Genomic DNA, 20,514 nt, shown 5'->3' with positions numbered 1-20,514 from the left:
TATCTATAAATAACTCCAAATAACAGTTATCACCAATTACCTATTGAACAAAAAATTAGTAACTATTATTTACAGTTAATTATAATTATTAATTTGCCAATACTGGACACGAAATAAGTACTTATAAGCAAAAAAATTAAATGATAATAACAATATATAAGTGTTTAAAATAATTCTTAATTATCTTAATTATCATATCAGAACTAACTGTTTATTAGAGTTGTACACAATTATTTATATTTTTGAAATTGATTTGAAAACTGTTTATAACTGTTTAATGGCAAATTTCTTTATAATAAAAAAGGTGCATTTGCAAAATTGTTTATAGTTATTAATAACTGTATACAACTGTTACTAACAGAAAAAAACTGTTAATAACTGTTATGCGTGTCTAAAATCTGAAGTTTATAAATTATTTTAAACTGCAAATAACTGTGTGCAACAGTTTTACAGGAAAATTTTTTCCAACAGCGATTCAATGAAAATCTCTATCCGACTATTGTTAGCATGACTGGTGGCTGATGCAGGGACGGAAACGGAATAACTGTGTAAAGTTGCTTTTTTGAGATCTACGTTAAAGGAAAAAAGCATATTGTTACATCTCAGCACCGTAATGGATATTCCAATTGGTATCACAACAACTCGAGGACTTTTCAATGGCAAACCCACAGATGTGGACCCTAAACCCTACTCAACACTACTAGGTATTCGCGAATCGTACAAGGGTCCGATTGAGCTCGATAATAGTTGATCCTAAGCGTAAAATTGTCGTACAGAGTATGCATACGTCGTCGAGCACTCGCACAGAGATCATCATCATGCACACAAGTTTATTATATAAAATAGCTCCAAGGCAGCCTATGTAGGAAGAGAAGTGAGCGAGAATTTTACGACAGCAGTGTCGCTCTTGGCATTTTGAGGTTTGCGGCTGGTCGTTCGCTCGCGGAAGACGATGCTCTGCTGTTGGTGTCTCGCTTTAGAGCGGCCGCAAGCAATTTAGCTTCAGCGCCGCCGACTGATCCTCTAAGCTTTGCTTCAGGCTCTGTAGCGTTTCCAACAGCATCTGCTTGCGAAGCTGCGAGCAGGAAGAGGCTGCCGAGTACGATTGCATCTGTAAAGCAGAGTCGTCATTGTTGTTCTCGGCCACCCTTCTCTTTGAAGCTGCATCTCTGTGTGCAGGCGCGTACCTGCGACTGGTCGTGGGCGCAATCGCTATCGGAATTGCGCAGCCAAGTGTTGCTGGCAGCTTGACGCTGCAGCAGCAGCCGGCTGCTGTCGTCGCGGGCATCGTATACTTTGCGTCTCAGTGGCTCGCTTTGCGGGCACGAGCGGTGCTCCGCCTCGTCGCCTGGAGCTGTCGACGACGGCCTTGCTGGCTCGGCGACTGCACTGCACTCCATTGATCTGTCGAATCCCAAAGCCGCGACTCATCGTTACTTTCGGCTCGAGCGCCAAGGTGGTTGAGGCTTCTGTCAGAGTTACTTACGGCCAGCCCGTGCGATCGTTGTCTGTGGTTTGGCCAAGCGTCGACATCACCACCGATTGCACCATTGGCTCGATCATTTTCTTCTGTTGCTGAAACATCGCGGAAACAAAGGTCAACGACCAATCGACAATCGGCTGCTTTCGGTTTGCTTTCGTAAGCACGATCACCTGCTGTAACAATCTCTTGGGACTGGAATGACCCAGTAGATCCTTGATGCTGCCGCACGACAACTCTGGCTGCGAATTTCGGCTCTTCGATAGTGCCAATTCGATATTCAGTTCGGCATTCTTGATCAGCTCCACGCGTTTGTTAGGCGCAATTATGCAGTTCTGCTGCTGGTGATAGAGCACTCGTGGCAAGCGCGAAGGCGAATGGTCCACGGTTACCGAAACTGTCGAATCGCGACGGCTAGTGCTCGCCGACGATTCGTCGCGTTGTAGTTGCTGTTGAACGTTGATCAACATTCGTTCGGCTTCCATGATCAGCTGCTCGTATTTCAGATCGGCTTCCTTGTCGGCCTCGATTAGCGCCATTTCCGAGGCCGACATATGTTTCATCGAACTTGTCGATTCCTGGGTACAATGGCGTGCGATTGGGAAAAGGTTTTGAATTTGCCCGCGATGGCGCTCCAACTAACGAGCTCGCAGATTCCTGCTTTACCCACACCGAGAGCCACCTTTCTTTTGTGCAAAATCTTTCTTAATAATTTGCTCGAATCACGACGAGCCTCATTATAACGCAAGTGCTAACTTTTTTTTAATTTTATTTGTTGTAGCGAATTCGGACATCGACAATAGCATCGGCCCATTAGCTCGGTTGGTTAGAGCGCCGTGCCGAGTCCCGTGACAACGGCCGCGCGTACAGCTCGTATAGAACGTGCAACGAGACGCTCGCGCTGGATAAAGACAAGTATTTCAGCAGGATCTTAGCGATGTTGACCTCGCAGAGAATGGAACCGGCGCTGTTGCGCAAAGTTAGAATGAATCGATCTTCAACCAACACGATGAAGGAGATCTGCTTATTCACGCTAATAAATCAGTGATTAATTACGAACAATGCCAACTGAAATATGTTAAGGAGCTAAGAAGAAGAATGATAGCGTAAGGCAACCTCGCATACATAGTTGTCAAATAAGCAAGCGAACGGAAGTCAATTGCTTTCGTGAACGTCGCAGACATGCTGATCATTCCGCAACAAAACGGATGAAATGTTTGCGAGTCGTTTGTCAAAAGTTTCGCTGCGTATGATTGTACGCGACTGTACGCAAGAAAGCCGAACCGAGTATACGTATGCTTGTCAAGCGGTGAGTGTCCGGGCGCATAGGTGATACATTGAAATTGTCGGATTTTAATTATGGCGAGTTGTGCAATTAACAATTTTATATGTTTGCGTGAGAGTATCCTGCAAAAATTGAGTTTTGTACGTTGTATACGTGTGTTTGCGTGAAATTACGAATTGCAATAGCAAGTCGTAGTAGTTTTAGTGGCTTGAAAAGCGCCCATTTCGCAGCGTTTATGAAGTTATTTGCCCAATATCTTGGAAAATATTGCGTGTACCAGGAAACGCACGTAATTTTTTTTCTCTGGCGGAACGTTTGAGAAATCTGTCTATTTGTAGTCTGAAGAATGGTTTTGGTCGAAAGAAAATTGCAAAACAATGTGAGATTTGATAAGGCAGGGTAGTAACGGTATCAATAAAATAAATTCAATCTATGGAAAATATACATGCGGTTATTATTACAAATACACTCGTTTCTTAAGATCTCAAGCTAACCGAACGCTGGTAATTGCAAAAACGCCCGCTCTTTAACAGTAAAGGACCTGTTACGTCATCACGTTGAGGATTTTACGACACCAATTTCCATTAAAAGTAACAAACGGTTACTCTTTTTTAGTTGAAATTGATGCTGATGTAAGCCCAAGCAACGAATTAACAAGCTTAAAGTTATTATTAAATAGTGTGATAAGATTTAATAAGCTAGAGAAAATTCATTATACAATCTGCACCAACTGGCAACGTTCTGGCAACACAGCGAATAATTGTCAGCTTGAATATAGATGTGTTCAATGTATGTATAAACACGGACCAGAGAATTTTCAATGAAAACTGATGACAAAATAGAACGCGAAAGTAGTATATTACCAACTAGCGCGAAAAAGTAGATTTTTGTCTCGCGTAAAGTTTACGCCCGAACTACCAAATTACCGAACTACTAAAAGCACGAGACAAGATAAAGACGCTATCTTTACGATATTCAATAAAATAAGTCTATTTAATAATCATAATTCTATTACAATAGCATGATTGCGAGCGTTCTAAGAATAAGTGACCATGCGATCTATAGAATATAAGTATACCACTGTAGTGCATTATTCAGCATACCATTTACAAAATGCCGATATACACATATTTTCACGAATAAACGAACAATTAAAAAAAATTAGAAACTCAGTCAATAACGCGGTGATCGCGTGTTCGATCCTCTCATGGATCACATTTTTTGGAGTCTTTCTTAATTGCCAACAAATTTTAAACTCCGTTACGCCCTAAATATTTTAATCAGCAATACGCCGCGGACTGAAATATGATGGTTAATCCAGAGAATCTTCGTATGTTTCGTAAATTGTTCACGAATTTTTCTTCAAAATTTGCGTTGCAAAAACGATAATTTTTGAAATATTAAAGTCATTTTCTAGTTTATCCGTTTTCTTTAGAAAATAGAAGACGAATTGTATTTGGCATGTTCAATATGGTGATACAAGGCGACTTTTTCAGAGATAATAAAATCTATACTAAGCTTAGATTTGGATAAAATATCCATAGCGAGGAATTTATTTTGACGAATTGAGAATCGACAAGCAGCAAAAGAGCTGCGTGGTCCAACTGAACCAGAGTATTGGATAGAAATGCAAAAATAGATTCCATCTCGAAGAGTTGATAGAAATTGCTCTTAGATAATTGAAAATTAATGCGCAGCAATAGAATCAGATTTGAAACAATTGATTTTGACAACTTAATTTGCAGCCTTGTCTTAGCTCCAAAAATGACAATTCAATGCGATAGCTTTTAAAAGTAGCAAAGCATATTTCGAAGGCATATTTCACTGCAATGGTTTGAGTCGCGCTGAGACTGCCAATCGAGCGTCAGACAGCGGAATTTGAAGAATTCGGCCGGAAGTAGAAAAATCAATGGGAAAAGAGGCAAACTTACCGCAGGACACAGCTGTCGGCTGAACGTCAACGGCGACAATAGCGCTGGTCTCGGGCTCGTCCGTCTCCTCGAGCAGATGGGCGTCCCGCCAACGCTGCGACTCGCTGCTGCAGGTCGCATCGCCGAGGACCAGGCGCGCCTACCGCCGCCTGCGACCGCTTCGCCAGCGGCGCTCGAGTTCTTCATCAGCAGCCTTTCCAGCAACGCCCGCGACGTTTGCGCCGAAGACTCGCTGCTGTTCTTCTTCAATCTGCTTGCCGGCGTCACCGGTTGATAATTTTGCGCTTTTTGCAGTGTTTTTAGATTGGCGAAGAGGCGTATCATTGCCGACATTCGCGGGAGGAAATCGCGGGGAGGGAGCAATGGAAGGGCGACTCACCTGCGACTAAGCGCCTCTTGCAGTAACTCGAGCTCCTCCCGGTGCTCCTTCTCGTCCAATTGATCGGCCACGCTATCGTCGTTGGCACTCTCACGACCGTCCAAGCGTCTGCGCTGGCTGTGTCGTCGACTGCGACGCGGCCGACTCGTCGTCGTGGTCGTCGTCGTCGTGGTCGTGTAGCCGAGCCGGTTGCGCGAGCTGGACCTGCTGCTGCTGCGACTCCTTCGCCGCGGCTCGCCGTAAGCCGCGAACTCGAGCTGCAGGTCCAAGCTGCTAGCACTGGCGCTCGCCGAGGAGAAGTTCGCCGACGAGCTCGCGCCGTTGGTCGTCTCGCGAGGCTCCGACATCAGGTCGGTCTCCTTCTCGTACAAATAGTTGTCGTCGTATTTGCCCATGACCTGCGTCGCAAACGAACGAAAAGAAAGTTGGACTGGACGAGCGTTCGAGTAGTGCATCCGCTGGTTATTTCGCGGCAATCGGCGTGGAAATCGATGCCGACAGCTGCTCGACCGTACTCTCGGGCCGCTCTCGGATTCAAGAGCTTAAAGAGGATTTTCGGCGTGTGCTCGCGGCAGAGCTCTATGAAAATCTGGCCAAGCCTTTCCGCAAGCTTCTTTGTGAAGCTTGACTCGCTTCTTTCACTTTTTCACGGAGGCTATTAGCAATCGGCAGGAGCGCGCTTGCTCGTACCTCGTTCAGAGTGATGTCGTCGCTGCTACTAGGACTACTGGCTGGCCTGTTGCTGCTGCTGTTGCTGCTGCTGCTACTGCTCAGGCTACAGCTTCGACTGCGACTGCTGCAGCTGCTCGTGCTGCTGCTACGTTGCTGATGGTTTCGCTGCTGTTGCTGACGAGGACACCAGTTAACCCTGCCGGTCAAGTTCATTCGCTCGGTCGTCTCTTGTCTCTATTCATGCACGCGTGCAGCTCTAACGGGGCTTCCCATTCGCTCTCGGCCGTGTATTAATCGGATTGGGACTCAATGAAGCGCGCTTGTGGTTTTCTTTGGTTTCTGTTGCACCGAGAGATACACCAGTTCAATTGCAAGCTCGCGAGAAACTCCAGAGTCTGGCTCATCGCTAATAACGGCTAACAACGGTCATTACGGTCGAGACAGAAGCTGGCAATGCTGTTCGTTTCGCGGGCGCAGCTCAAATTCAGCTGGCAACTGACGCGGCGCACGGGACTTTTGGAAAATACCAAAAGTCGGCTTGAAACCGGCAGTGACAAAGTTTAGCCGCGACTGGATACCCGACCAAGCGACGGGTAAGCAAGGAGTTGACGTACGGGCTGCGTCCCACGCTGAGGCTCTCCTGTCGACAAGCGTACTCGAGGCCGACGTTGCTCTGCTGCCTGCTCCAAGGTCCTGCGGCGCTGCTGGCGCTGTTCTCGCAAGTGGTGCTGGCGCGCCATGGATCCGTCGCTCGCGGTCCCCCTGCGCGGCCCGCTGGCCGCTGCCGTTGCGACGTCCTCATTGGCACCACCTGTGACGGTCGTTCGAGCATAGTTGCCGCTCGTTAAAAGCCAAGAGAAGACGCGACTGGCGCGGTAATTGCGAGGCATTCGAGACCAGAATCGGAGTGGCAATGACCTTCTCGAGTAGTTGCGCGCGCGACGGCAATGGCGCTGTCGCCCTTTAAGCTCGTTGAGGCTCGACAGTACTTTCGTAACTAAGCTCCGTAGAGCCCTCTTACCTGAGTCGACGTGGTGGCGACGAGAGGCATGCGTCTCGGCGAGAACAGCTGCATCGGGTAGCCGGAACTGTGGCAAGTGTCTTGGGCGACGAAGTGCTCGCCCTGGATCTTCGGCGAGCTGCATGCCATCGGGGGTGGCGCTGGCTTGCGCCACTGCTGCTCGTACTCGGGATAACGGCGACGCGCCAGCGAGTACGTGGCCCTGTTGCGTGCCCTCATCTGTGGGAGCACGAAAGGTTGCATTCGCATCTCAACTGGTGCTCGCTCCAAGATAACCACACAACGACGCCTGTTTTACAATGGCACTGAATTGCGAAAAGAGTTGGATGAAAAAAGCCTCCACTAACGAGCTACGCTCGACCATTGTCACCCCGGCCAGCTTGGTCTTTGGAGCGAGCCAAGAATGAATTATTAATAGCATTTCATTTGCAATAGGCAGCTCTCGCAGATCGATATTTTGGCCGTTTCTTGACTTGTAAACTCGCTAACTAGAAAAGGAGAAGAATAAAGGCAGAGAGCGAGAGAGAGAGAGAGAGAAAGAGAAGTGAAAGAATAGCTTTGCTTCAATTAACTTGAAAGTCACTTTAGTCGAGTTAGCTGCTGTCTGCTGTCGGCGAAAAGGGACAATGCGCGAGCGGAGCCGGCAACATTATCGAGCCGCAGACAGCGCACAATGGGACTCGCGAATCAGCAGTGCACAAGGTTGGCTGCTCGTATCTGCAACTTCTTTTTCACGTGAAAGCTAACTGGCCTACTCCGGCGAGCCGGAACTTGGCGAAACAACAGCTATGGCAAAGTCCGCGTCGTTAAGTCGGTATGCAAGCTTCCGACTGCACTGGGCCCGGCGTAACGGATTCGCGAGGGCGTCTGATCGCGGCGCTGCTCGAGCCCGAGAGTCAATGAGCATCTCTTACCGCCTCGGTGTTCGGCTCGTCGATCGCCTCGTCGAGTCTGCCAGCGTCTGTCCTGCCATGTTCGATATCCCCTCGAGGCGCTTTCGGGCAGCTTCGGCTTGCATCCGCGACCTTCTGAGACCTGACGTTGATGTAGTACTCCGGGGCGTAGGTCGCGCACGGCGAGGTCCCATCGGTCGAGTAGCCGGTGCTGTAGGCGCTTTCCGGGGACGAGAGGTTCACCGCGCTGTTTCCCTTGACTTTCAGATTGCCGGCGTTGTTCTTGCTGTTATTGCCGCTTGGCTGCTGCTGCTGCGTGCTTGTCGTCGTCGTCGTCGTCATCGTCGTCCTCGTCCTCATCCTCGTCCTCGGGCAGTGATCATGATGGCCGCAGTTAGTTTGGTACGGGCGGAAGCTCGACGACGATATCGCTAGCGCTGGAAAAATCTGCGAGCAATGCAAGTAATGGCATTCTTAATGTTCAGTTATCGCTTTCTATTTTTAGCGTTCGCATTGTCACATTTGAATTCAACGAGACATATGATCATCTAATGAAGCAAATTACTAGTGCACGACAACCTCATTCGTATAAGTATGAATACTCTAAATCGACTCTTTTACACGATAACCGCTTCACGTGATCGATGGAATTATTTATCAATAAACGAATCCTTCTGCAAAAGCATCCATGACAATTTAAATAAAACAATAGGGGTATTTTAATGATCTGATTTTAAATAAATGATTTTTTAGCATTCATAAATAAATTGATTGAGCTAAATAATAAAATGGCTTCAGCAGCGGCTTATTGCTCATTTGCCATTTGTAAGTTGTAATTGGTATATTTAATACACTAACATCGAAAATTGTTAGGAGCTAGCCAATATTTCGATATTTGCAAGATTGTGTCTTTTTCTTCGGCAATGAAAAACGTATTATTTGGCATTTGCCGTCTGTCAGGCACACGATTCGTCAACGACTTTGTCGCAATCTGTTCGATTTTCTTATTGGCGACGCGTAAGCCACGAAATCGCGAATAGCATATCCGCATTTCTCACTATAGAAACTGCGCCCGCAGGCAAATATTCCGAGGCTTTATTCTCGACGAAATTCAAATCATCGTAAATATATACGCCTAGCGTGCGAGCGTATGGGCACGAATTGCCATAGGGTTACGTGCGCCGAAACAATTTGGCACCTCGGGCAATTTTTTCCCTCCTGAGTGCTGCCCAACTCGAAAGTTTCCCACGTAAAGTTGAAAATTACACCTGCATTTGAAATTCTATACGCGCACTTGGAATATTAGCGCTATAGGGAAAAACAAGAGCAAGCTCCTTCGCCAATCGATCCTCAGAAGACGTTTATTGGGATCCGAAAAGTTAGCTTCAGCGCCCTTACCGGCAGAAATCGCAAGCCATGAGACAAAGCTCTGAGTGAAGTTTTCATGTAAATAACAGCGCTCTGCTGTGTAAATACATTCTGATAAGTACATATAATCAATTGATAATAGTCAACGGTTTTAATAACAATAAGTAATTTTACTTAGGTTAAATCACTGCGATCGTTATAATAAATTCTTTCAGGGTATGCGAAATATCTTATACCTATTTTCAATAAGGTGCTAAACATTACGTATAATTCAGCAATAATGTTGTAAAGTGAAGAAGATATCAAGTGGATGTTGACGTAGGCTCGCGAGTTGCAATTTTTGACACAACAAACAACTCTACTTTTTCTTGGTAACTGTTTGCGTTCTAGTTTGTAAGGCATGTTTATGGATTTCAGAATGAATTCAAGTACTCTCTTCTATAAAAAAATATATATTAACACAAGCAGAAGCTTTCTACGAGCCTTGTCTGAGGCGCTGAAGCTAACTTTTCGGATCCCAATAGAACAGCCGGGTAGCTTCGGGTACGCATTGAAAAGCGAGGATCGATTGAAAAATATCGAGATCGTATCGAGCGAGAGAGTCGCAAATAAAGTCGTAGAGCGCTGAGGAGGCATAAAATCCACTCCCCTATGCGAGGCACACGACAAACATCTCTCCCGGGGGTCTGAATCTCGCCGCTCGCCCTGCCGCGAGCTAGATCAGCGGCGTATGAGCTAAAAATCATGTCATCGCGTGTGCAAGCCCCTTTGTCACGGAATTTCGGCCTTTTTTTTTTTTTTTTTTCTTTCACGAAAGCAACCTCTTTTTCCGTCGACGATTTGTTTATTATTCGAGCGGTTGCATTGAATATTTTATCTGGTGAAGCGTGCTGCAAGACTTGAATAGATACGCACATCAACATACGCAACGATGTTCGTCATGAGCTTTCGTTTGTTGCGGAATGAATTAAGTTTCAATGCTTATTCGTTGGCCAGCTGATGTTAACATTACGCATCTGAGTAAGTGCGCTTGTTCCGAACAATTTTTCAAACATACATTGCACGGGTATTTTGGTATATACTGCTATCTCTTGTTTGTATTCGGCAAAAGAATCTAAAATATTTAGTAGTTTAGCTCACCGATTTTGCAGTTATTTCAAATCTAATAACGCAACGGATTTTTCGCTGTTGGACGCGCACCAACATAATTTTTCTTAATTCTTCTTTTTCAAATAAATAAGACCATCAGATGCGCCTGACAATTATTTAATTTTTTAATTATTTAATATACTGCTATATGATTTCAAGCTTTACCTAAGATATCTCCATATCAATAGATGTCTTATTTTAACTGGCTTTTCATCTCTTATCATTTCGAGAGTTATTTTCATATAGAAATTTAATTTAAAAGATTTTTTACAGTAAATTTTCTTTATTGCTGGTAATGCTTATTCAAGATGTTTAATAAATTTAAATGTCCTATAAATAAATGTAATTGCATTAAGATTACTTGATCGTATTATTTCAAGTTCTGACTTGATTATAGAATACACAGTCAAGTCAAAACGTTTTCCAAAAGTCAGTACAATTTATTTGTTAGCAAAACGTTTTCAGTCTCTCGGCTACAATTCTTGTAAAGTACGAATTGAAAGGAGCTTTTTCGAGGTTGAACATTGATATCGATGTTTGACGAGATGCACCATATTCGAGAGTTCTTTTAACGGACGCGAGGGAGAGGGAGGATCGTGCTGTGCAGAGGCGACGCACAGGCAGCAATAAAAGTATCAATAGTTACTATACGAAGCACGGAAGCACAAAAGCACGGAAGCACGGAAGCACGAAAGCACGGAAGCACGCGAAAGCACGACAGAATCGCCAAGGCATTTACGAGGCAATATAACGAGCAAGAAATACTGCAGCCGCAGGCGAGAGTTCATCCAACCGGCTTTTCGCCGTCGCTGATTAAACACTGAAAATCCCAGCAGGGAAAGTCTGCCGGACTGGACTACTTTTTAAACCGATCGGACATTACGCGCGTCCGTTGCCTCTTTGCTGCAGCTGCGGCGTTAACGAGCAATGCAGAGTCGGCCAGGTCTCGTGCCAATAGGCGCCGAACAACAAGACATTGTAGGCGAGCGCGCGCCTAAGTTTTTACGGTGGCTCCAGCGGGCAAGCATCGATTGGACTGCTTCCAATTCGGCCTTTCGAAAGTGCCTTGGAGCCGAGTCTTTTACTGCTCGTCCGAGATGCCGCGAGCTTGATCCGAGAGGCGACTGCGCTTGCTCATCAAACGCCAATGAATTTCAGCGTTTTGCCTTGCTTCGGACTCGCAACGGTAGCGATCGCACGACACAATTGCAACGCCACAGAACGTGACAGCGCATCGATAACCAGTTGTTCGACTTTGCCCATTAAAAAGGACTTGAAAATGCACTGAGCGGGCGCAGCCAGCGACAAGGCCGGTCACTCGATTGGGAATAATTAGAACTTGCCGTGTACTGTTCCAAGCCAAGCGTTAAGTCGTTCAAAAAAAAAAAAGCAAGCGTTCCAGAGTTACGAGTTCAGCCATGTCCAAGCTAAGACGGATTGCTGGGTGAAGGAGAGAGGCTGCAGGGTCTACGCGAAATAACGAGCTTGAGAATTCTCGTCGCGCGGCAGTTAGTTGGCACTGAGCATCGCGAACGCGCCCATCTCAAAGACAAAGGGAGAAGTAGCGGCACTCACCTCGCTGAAATCACGCTCGAAGAAGAAAGCTCGGGCGGTCGGGTGTTCCTGCAGCGGCGCCGCGGCCTTGCGCTTCTTCCTGGTGCGCGCCAATTGCGCATCCAGCCAACTTCGTATTTTCGCCCCGAACATCGCTTTTCCTTTCTCTTGCCGTCGTCCAGCGTCCTTTAGGCATCTGCAGTCGTCGACGGCATCCCTTTTTATTTGATTATATTGTTTTTACCTGGCCAGCGGTTCGCCGACAAGAGGCGCACCAAGACAATTCCTTTCCCGAACGCGTCATCTATGCGAATCGTGCGGATCACGCGAATTACCCGTCGCGCCGCCTGTAATCCGGCCGTGCCGAGCCGTCTGTCCGCGTTGTCAATCAGCAAACATTTCATCGATTTAACCTTTGCTCGTCAGGCCAAGCTTAAAGCCTATGAGCGCGTCTGACCTAAGCAACAGACTCACTACTGAAAATATTTGAAGGCGTCTACATCGCCCACCACGCGCTTCATCGGCAGCTCTGTTCGTAAAATTTGCATCTTATTATTATTTGTCACGATGCGCGTCCTGTGTTTTATCCATCCCGATGGACAAACGTCCTCGCCGAACGAAGAGCGGAGCGCTCATCGCGAAAAAAATGGTTCTGCATCACGCGAGAAGCTAATTCTCCAAACCGGGCTTACTGACAGAAGGAGCACGGCGGTGCACATACTCACGCAGATGAGTGCTAGCTGGAGGCGGTGCTGCTGTCGACAGCACGTCGTTGGAGGCCAGTCTCGGCCTGGCTGGCAGGAGCCCAGTCCAGTCACCGCCCCACATACCGCGGCCCGTCCTATCGGCGTTGAACCTGCAAACACATGCACCGAGCTCAACGTTCAACTCCCCGTCTTCGCCTCCTCGTCTCTCGTCGCTTTGGCCAATCTTAGGCGCGAGCTTGGACGTCGACTCGTCGGACATACGGAATAAACTGGACAACGAAGAGTCGATAGTAACGATAGCCAAACAACCAAGACGCGACTCGATATTCATTCGTGCTTCTGCTGGCTCTGGTGATTCGGCGATTCGAACTTTTTGGCCAACGCGGCGCTCTCTACTCCGCGAATCAGCTTGAAATTGTTCTCCGGGCGGTTGGGGCCTGGCGAAAATATAATTTCTCAGCCGCAACGTGACAATCGACGATGAATAAGAACACGAGACTGCTGGAATAATGTATGCCTGGGCCGATAGCTCGGCATTGATTACGAATACAAATCTTGGAATTGCTATAGTAGCTGAACTGTAAGGATGAACAAAGTGTGAGTGGAAAAACTTGATGATCAATCACGAAGCGAAGCTGATTACAGGTGCAAATCGAATGAGCGCAAATTTCGCACACTTAACAATAAGAGCTCCAACTGCTGTGCTGGCAACAGCCATACTGTTTCAGCTTTTTTTGGCAGCAATGCCACACGAGAGCAACTCACTCCTCAGCAGCGAGTGCAGACAATTCACGAGTGTGCGTACGCAGAAATTACCGACAGATCGATGCAACTTTCTGGCAACGTGTCAAAACCCGTCGAGATTGCTTGCTAGCGACGCGGAAAGCTTTTGGATAATTAAGTTCCGTTTACAACAATCAGGAATGCTATTTTTTCAATAACTTCCGAGACAAAGCCACCAGTCTTTTCAGTCTGCATTATTTCGTCGGATCAATGCAAATATGCAGGTAGCAAAATTTATTCAACGGCACAAAGCGATCCCTTCAATGGCCATGGAAAATGCAAGCGAACAACGTTAACATTAATGCGAATCAAGTTGAGCGTGATTCAAGTTGACGCGCGACATGCCGCACGTGTGGAACGACATTTGGAATAAGTGGCTTAATTGAAATTCGTTAAAATCGGATCGGCCCTCCAATGAACGATCGCTGCCGCCCGCTAGTGATCAATAGACCGATCGTTATCTCCTCCCACAAACGTGCGTCTCCATTTTGCCGTTCGCGCAAGCCCAGCAAAACGAAAGAAAATGAACGGTGCGCGCGCGCGGGTTGGGACTCGGACGAGACTCTCTCTCTCTTGTCGTGATAAATATTATCGGGCCTCCGCGGAGCTTTCCTCGATAATTAAGCCGCGCTCCAACGAGCTGCCGTCGCTGCTTGTTCATTCTCCTCTGCTCGACATTCCAAAAAGCTACGCTGGCTGGCGCTGCTATTGCACCCACCGCGAGCAAACACCGTCTCTCTCTCTCTCTCTCTGCACGCTCGCCTTTTAATCACCGACGTATATATACGTGCAGACGGCCCGGCGCGGCGGAGAGATGCAGTCGAGAGCTTCCGCATTTTCCGAGCTGTAGTTTGCATTTTTTCCTTTGCGCCGGCTTTCTTTTTGCGAACCGCTTTATTAGCCGGATAGGTATCTATGGGTACCTGCTGCGATTTGGGCAACAAGCTTTATTGACATTGACGCTAGAACGCAGCGAACTTGCGCGGCAACTTTTAATGCGCCAGCCAAAGCTTGCGGTCAGAGGTTCTCAGCTTATGAGCTTTTGCCTCGATATACTTATCGATAGGTGCAGTAGTATGACGATCAGGGTAAATATCCAATATTTGTAGGTCAATTGGTCAAACAAACACGCGGACAGCTATCCATAAGCCGGTGCGTTATATTAGACCATGATTGCTAATCAATCGACGATCATAGCGCGGCTTAGGTGTAATCAGCTCGGCCTATAACATCCGTGTAATCTCGTACTATTTGCTCACCAAAAGCAAATACAATATTATCGATAAAGAAGAAGTAAAATCCGAGCGATCCGCTCGACATATCGCTGCATAACAAAGTGTTCTTTTCTTTGTCCTTACGGGGATTCGCAAATTGATACAAAGCTTCTGCCGTACGTAACCTCCTTTTATGCCGTAACTGCAAGCGACGTACTATCCGGTAGTTGAGTACGGTGTGTGCGCGTGGGGCGCGTGGGGCGCGTGGGGCGCGTGGCATTTCGTTGCTCGGCTGCGCAACGTTGGAAATCGCATTAGCATGCAAATGTTGACGCCTTCGTTTATTTCGATTCCCAATGCTAGCCAACTATTGCTACTGCAATCGCACAGTCGGGCGAATAGTCGACATAGCGAGCGCGTGCACAGTCCGGAGAATCGATCGAACGCCTTGTAAAAGTTCGTCATCGAAATGACGCTCTCTCCCCGTGTGCGAGCTACTCTCCGGGAGAGGACGTAAGCTCGGAGCGCCGACGGAGGCCGGAAATGTCGCGCGGAGACTCGGCGTGACTCGGCGTGCGCACCGCGACGAGAGACTCGGCTGCTCCGATGGAAAGGATGTGGCTGGCACGGGCGCCCAGTTGAGCTCGAAAAAAGCGCAGCCCACGCGCGTCGCATCCCCGAATCGCGCGAGCACTCACCCTCTCCACCCGGACGGCACTCGCTCGTCCTTCGGCACCTATCGTCGCCGACGCACAGCTCCTCACTCAAACAACAGCACTGTAGCAGCGACGTCGCGACGCGTGTGCGCGCGCGAAGCACTGCCAGTCTGGCGGCGGAATCGCGACTGCAAGGATCGAGCGTCGTCAGCGTCGTCGCCGTCGTCGCCGTCGGCGCCGTCGTCGGTGGGGGTTGTGCACTGCTCCGCGTTCTCCCCTCTTTCGCGGCAAGTAGCACGCCATCAATACTATTACAGCGCGGGGTGGCGCGATTATACGCACTGCTATTCCCCCGCGTGCACTTGCGCACTGGCTCCAGCTGGCTCTCCTCGGTCGCGCGTTGTCGTCGCTTCGTGCCCACTTTTTGACTTTCCCCCGAGCTATCGGAGGCTCGCGACGAGGCGCGCGACACTTTCCATGAATATATTGATGAGGGCGCCCGCGAGGACAGCCTCTTTTTCTTCTCCCAATTGTACGGCCGCGTGGCCGAACGAAATCAACTGCCAGACCTCCCCGCGAGCCATCCGCTGGCCCAATCAACAACATCGACGTCATGTCAGTTGGCACATCGATTATGTATTACGCCTAAGCATCAACACATCTTATAAACCGACGTTTTCACGGCTACTCGTCGGCAAACAGCCAAGAGTGACATAACGACGTGAGTAGCGTCGTAGCCCCTATAAACAATGCAATTGTTTATAACACGGAGCAGAGCTAGCTGTTGGTCAAAGCCTCACGGCGATAAAAATGACCACGTGTGTAATAATAAAAGCCCGCAGGAGCGGTTTAACAAAGTTTCAAGGGGCGGCGACGCTGGCACATCATGAAACATCGCTCGTCCCCTCCTAACTTGGGCTATTAATGAAATTCCGTGACAAACTTATCCAACACCCTATCACAATATCACAGAAGCCACCGTTCGAAAAGAACAAAAACAAAAAAGAAACACATATAATAGACGTTGACACGTTCATTTATCACTTCGACGAGTCGCCGTCGTGAATTGTAAATATGCAAACATTAGAGAAAAGAAAGAAGAAAGGCCAGAAGAAAGAAAAAAATAGAGGATGGGGCGTCTTTTCGAAGGGGGAAATTTTCAGAAGGGAGGAGTAATCGTGAAAGCTCAAAGGAATAGGAAATGAAAACGGCTTTAGTGATTGGAAGCTTATCGCTGTAACACGCTTGATTTATATTTTATCAATCCTTTTTATTTGGATTCTTTGCCTGGGCGTCTCCTTCGAACAATTTCCTCATTTTTATCGCAGGCATTCATCGACAACAATCAATCGATTAAGCAAATATTTTTTAATTAAAAAATATATTTATTTGTTCATTACTGATTTGATCGGACGATTGGGAACGTTACTGCCTAGCGTCACTTGTCAAATTTCAATTTAATACTAACCAATAGTGGAATGATTGCTTGATGTAATGCTTATCAATATAGATTGGATGAAAAAAGACATCGTCTTGATACCTATCGAAATCTTTAAAAATTAATAATATGAACGGGGATGTGACAGTTTGTAAAAATTATAAAAAGTAATCCATAACGTTCAATTGATGATTGAACAAGCGTAGCGTCGAGATGAAAAACTTGAAAAAATAAATACTACTAAAAAGCTATCGACAAAAGAGCTCTTTGCTTTTCCGCACCACCTAACTAATAGTCGTCGTGGCCTCGGTCAAAGTGGTAGTTCCCTCGAGCGTGCCAAGATTGGCTCTCAGGAGTACCTCGGCGATGACCTTCTCCGCAATGATGCTCTGCTCGCTCGACAATCTTTTGAGCTTTGCCGCCACGTATACACCGAATCGATCGAGATCCGTGCATGGGAAACGCTTCGTGATGCGCACAGTTTAGTTTAACAGCGTTGGATGTAGCGCATTTTTTCGGGCAAATCGACATGATTTCCACACATACTGGTCATCGTGAGTTGCGCCGTGAATAGCCACGGGATGACGAGGACGAAGGCGCGAGTGGCTCGACTTAAAAATCGATGGTTCGGGGATGCTCTGCAAACGAAAAAGGTCAATTTTTATAACACGGTGTTTAATGAGAAACGCATTAGAGGGATTAAGGCGTGGTACGCCCGTACGGCGTTTTTACCCCTTTTGACGAGCAAACGCGAAAGAACGTTAATTATCGACAACCTGCCAATCGAATGCGTCCTTTTATTATTTATACAACGAGACTGGTTACGCTTCTGTAAATGGACTATAGATTTGATAGATTTGGTTTAATTCATTGATATAAATAGGTAGAGGTCGCGTGAATGGAAAAATTTTGCATCTGAGGTAGACAAAAGGCACATCGAGAAGGACACGAGACGAGAAGTCGCAAAGTATGTATATCAAAATCAAATTATTATCTTGTTAGCTTTCATTCGGTTAAAAAGAAAATAATTTGCTAAATTATGAGTGACCCTAACGACGAAGGGAACGGCAGATAAGGATTTGATACTTTCGTAATACACACTAGCAGTTCAAGTGATTCAGCAGACTGCCTCTATATACTAGTGCTCGAAACGTATAATAATGAAATAATATTTTCAGTGATTTTAGTAAAACCGAGGGGAATCTAGTCTATCGAAAGAAAGTCATACTTGAATACGTTGAAAAATTGAATGATTAAGAAAAATGTTATTTTCAACTAAATGAATTTTTTTCATTAAAAGCAGAACACTCACAGCCCGTTATACGTATTTGCTCATACGATATTGAAGTTTCAAGTGAGGCTTGTTAGCAAGAGAAGTGAGCGAGAAAAGTAGGCCGTATACCATGGTCCGTTCGTTTCTGTACTTTTTTCTCGTGTTTGCCAGGGAAGCGAGCAGGCACAGGCGATTTGTTCGTTCACCCTAGCCAAGCTTTTTATCAATAAAATTTATTGCGTGTGCATCACATAGTTAACGGATTTATCGTTTTTGGGCTTAAATTACATTCTCGCGTTATTATCGTTAAGCGGATATTTCCTGGTATGTGTCGTAGTTTTCAGCCACAAGCTCGCGATGGCGGCGAGCCGGATGCCAATTCTTGAGAGAACAAAAACTGTTTTGTTGTAAATTCGCCGTTTACTTCTTGCGAGAGGGAAAAGAAATTGCGGCTGTGGTCGGCAATATTAGCGCGACGAGTGTTTCCAAGCGATTTGACATAAAAATATCAAATCGAAAAGTTCGCTGCCGAATGTCACTTAAGGATTAGGCTCCAAATAAAAAACCAAAACAATTGCCGAACTTTCAAAATACTGCGGAAGCCTGTGGTTCTCTTGCATGCCCATCGAGTTACTGGTACGCATTGTTCGTACGATCTCGTTGCCACTCTATCACTCCATCCAACCGTTCGGTCAAAGCATCGTCAGCGATTGCCTGACTGTTGTTTACTCCTTTCTGAAAGCCGTCCTTACCGCGTCGATCTTTCTCCTCAGGCTGTTTCTATCGGCCCACGGCTCACTTTCCTTCTTCTTGCCCATCAAATGTCGTAAGCGCGCTTCTTCACGTGGCAACTGCGATCTGCCGCGATAGTCTTTGCAGCCGAGCTTCCAAAGACAGGGTACACGGGTATCGACGGTACATCGTACTGTACACATTACGGCCAACTCAATCGAGCTTCAGCTCAAACTTTAGCTCCAGCAGCGTTTGAGGCATCTCGTCGCGCCTCGGCCAGCTCGGCATCAGACTCGGCACTCTGTCGGTGTCGTTGCCCATCGTGCTTTCGAAAACTGGCGGGCTCAGTGATGAGGTTAGGTCGCCCGCGTGCGCTCGCAGCAGCATCGGAGCGGAGCGCGACTGTCTTAACTTTGCCCGGAGCTTTCCTCTCTCGACGAGCGAGCTTATGATTATTCGACATCTCTGGCGAATCAAAATAACTACGTGAGTATACGGCAAGACTCAACTGCAATCAGTGTCCGACTTATCGTTACGTATCCTCCTCTCTAGCAATTGTACAGACATGCTACGCGGTACCAGTCACACAAGCTTTCGCTCTTTCAATTGCTTCGCATCCAATAGCAAAAATTTCGCGACGTAGACTTATCTGGCTCTCGATGCATTTTTCCGATCGATTTAAACTTGGCAGTTTCGACGATGTCAAACTGCAGCAGGCAGCGATTATTAGTCGATGGCTGCCGTAGGTTGCGTCAGGCTGCAGGCTGCTGATGCTATTACGCGCTCACTGACTAGACAGTGACACAACACACAACTACACACAAGGACACAAGGCATCGCACTCGCAGCTACCGGCGCTGTGTCGCACGTGTCGCTTACCTGCGCTGCATCGTTGCAGGTGATTATTTACCGCGTTCTATCGACAGGATACACACAATAATTGGTGCACAGTTTCGTTATTAAGCGGGTCTTTTTATTGTTTTGCTTTGTCGCTTTGGTACAATGTTACGAGGGACTCTTGTTATTGGCGAATTGTTGTGCTGTGCATTCAAGGTTAAATGTAGTCTATTGAATTTTTCTCATGGCCCAAAGTTTTTTCGACGCTTCTCGTTCGCGTGTTTTCGTCTTTTCTTCAAAAAGAGTAACAAATTGAAGATAAGCTCACGCTTAGTAGTAATTTATTTACGACTAAAAATAATCGGTCATTGCCTTAGGCATGCATGACAGATGTGCTATAACCCTACGCCATCAGTCTTATACTTTTGCGCAGTTATTCAAATGATTAGAGCGCCAAGCATCAGCTTTCTCGTACCTTACGTATACTTGTATTTTGGAGACTTCCAAGTCCAAGCGGTTGTAAAAACAGAAGAATCATCAGTAGGCAAAAATAACAATTGGCGTTGTTTCATTGCCAAGAATTTAAAACACTTGCGCACTTTGGAGTCGGAACGAACAATTTACAAAAAATATAAAATCAATATTCTGCAATTGAGCCTGAACGAGAAATTTTCTCGTCTGGTCGTCGCATTGAAATTGAGGCAGCAGGCTCTACAATAGTATACGTGGTAGCAATTCGGATAACGTATGCATCTCTGTGTATGACGCAAGATTCAATGGGCACGGAAATGCTGCGGATTTCTTGTGGCCCTCTCTCTCTCTCTCTCTCTCTCGTTCTCTCTCTCTCTCTCTCTCTCTCTCTCTCTCTCTCTCTCTCTCTCTCCTCTCTCTCTCTCTCTCTCTCTCCTCTCTCTCTCTCTCTCTCTCTCTCTCTCTCTGTGCGAACTAACAAATGTATTTATTTCGAATAGGACCCTTGGTCCACGTCATGCGCCGGCTAGAGAAATTCGGCGACTATTTTTATTTCTATCGACAGAACGAATAAATATAATAATACTAATAATACTAATAATAATAATAATAATAATAATAATAATAATAATAATAATAATTGTGACGTCGGGGTCACTCTCAGGTACGCT

At 46.6% G+C, this 20,514-nt stretch overlaps 2 protein-coding genes across 7 annotated transcripts; both read right to left on the bottom strand.

Moving 5' to 3' along the window:
• Positions 1-81: 81 nt before the first annotated feature.
• LOC131664962 (serine-rich adhesin for platelets) lies at positions 82-15,668 on the bottom strand. 6 transcript variants are annotated; one of them, XM_058936492.1, is made up of 13 exons: positions 15,135-15,668; positions 12,454-12,588; positions 11,754-11,949; positions 7,683-8,108; positions 6,769-6,987; positions 6,362-6,558; positions 5,766-5,943; positions 5,076-5,473; positions 4,697-4,946; positions 1,654-2,058; positions 1,487-1,575; positions 1,188-1,404; positions 82-1,111 (listed from the first exon to the last, which is right to left on the bottom strand). In XM_058936492.1, exons 2-13 carry the CDS (start codon positions 12,558-12,560, stop codon positions 977-979), a joined length of 2,817 nt encoding a protein of 938 aa, XP_058792475.1. In that variant the 5' UTR covers positions 12,561-12,588; positions 15,135-15,668; the 3' UTR covers positions 82-976. The 6 variants fall into 6 exon arrangements, with proteins under 6 accessions (XP_058792475.1, XP_058792476.1, XP_058792473.1 ...); XM_058936493.1 differs by having other exon boundaries at positions 1,487-1,569; XM_058936490.1 differs by having other exon boundaries at positions 1,487-2,058.
• A 1,146-nt stretch (positions 15,669-16,814) lies between these two features.
• Positions 16,815-19,314, bottom strand: LOC131665046 (uncharacterized). Its single transcript, XM_058936642.1, has 3 exons — positions 18,533-19,314; positions 17,060-17,168; positions 16,815-16,994 (listed from the first exon to the last, which is right to left on the bottom strand). The coding sequence occupies exons 1-3, from the start codon at positions 18,736-18,738 to the stop codon at positions 16,815-16,817; spliced, it is 495 nt and encodes a 164-aa protein (XP_058792625.1). The 5' UTR covers positions 18,739-19,314.
• Positions 19,315-20,514: the final 1,200 nt, after the last annotated feature.

Source organism: Phymastichus coffea, unplaced genomic scaffold (assembly GCF_024137745.1).
Source record: "Phymastichus coffea isolate CEN01 unplaced genomic scaffold, Cenicafe_Pcof_1.1 PCOF00047, whole genome shotgun sequence".
Classification (NCBI taxonomy): domain Eukaryota; kingdom Metazoa; phylum Arthropoda; class Insecta; order Hymenoptera; family Eulophidae; genus Phymastichus; species Phymastichus coffea.
Note: the sequence above shows the minus strand (reverse complement) of the source record. Positions and strands in the feature narration are given on the sequence as shown.

Excerpts from the sequence above, each read along its gene's own strand:
- LOC131664962 (XM_058936490.1), bottom strand. The coding sequence starts at position 12,560 with ATGTGGGGCGGTGACTGGACTGGGCTCCTGCCAGCCAGGCCGAGACTG. Across the intron at positions 11,950-12,453 it reads GCTAGCACTCATCTGCGTGA|GGATGCCGTCGACGACTGCA; the intron begins GTATGTGCACCG and ends TCAAATAAAAAG. Across the intron at positions 1,405-1,486 it reads AACGATCGCACGGGCTGGCC|ATCAATGGAGTGCAGTGCAG; the intron begins GTAAGTAACTCT and ends GGGATTCGACAG.
- LOC131665046 (XM_058936642.1), bottom strand. The coding sequence starts at position 18,738 with ATGTGTACAGTACGATGTACCGTCGATACCCGTGTACCCTGTCTTTGG. Across the intron at positions 17,169-18,532 it reads AGGACGGCTTTCAGAAAGGA|AGCATCCCCGAACCATCGAT; the intron begins GTAAACAACAGT and ends TTTCGTTTGCAG. Across the intron at positions 16,995-17,059 it reads CCAGTATGTGTGGAAATCAT|CGTTTCCCATGCACGGATCT; the intron begins GTCGATTTGCCC and ends CGCATCACGAAG.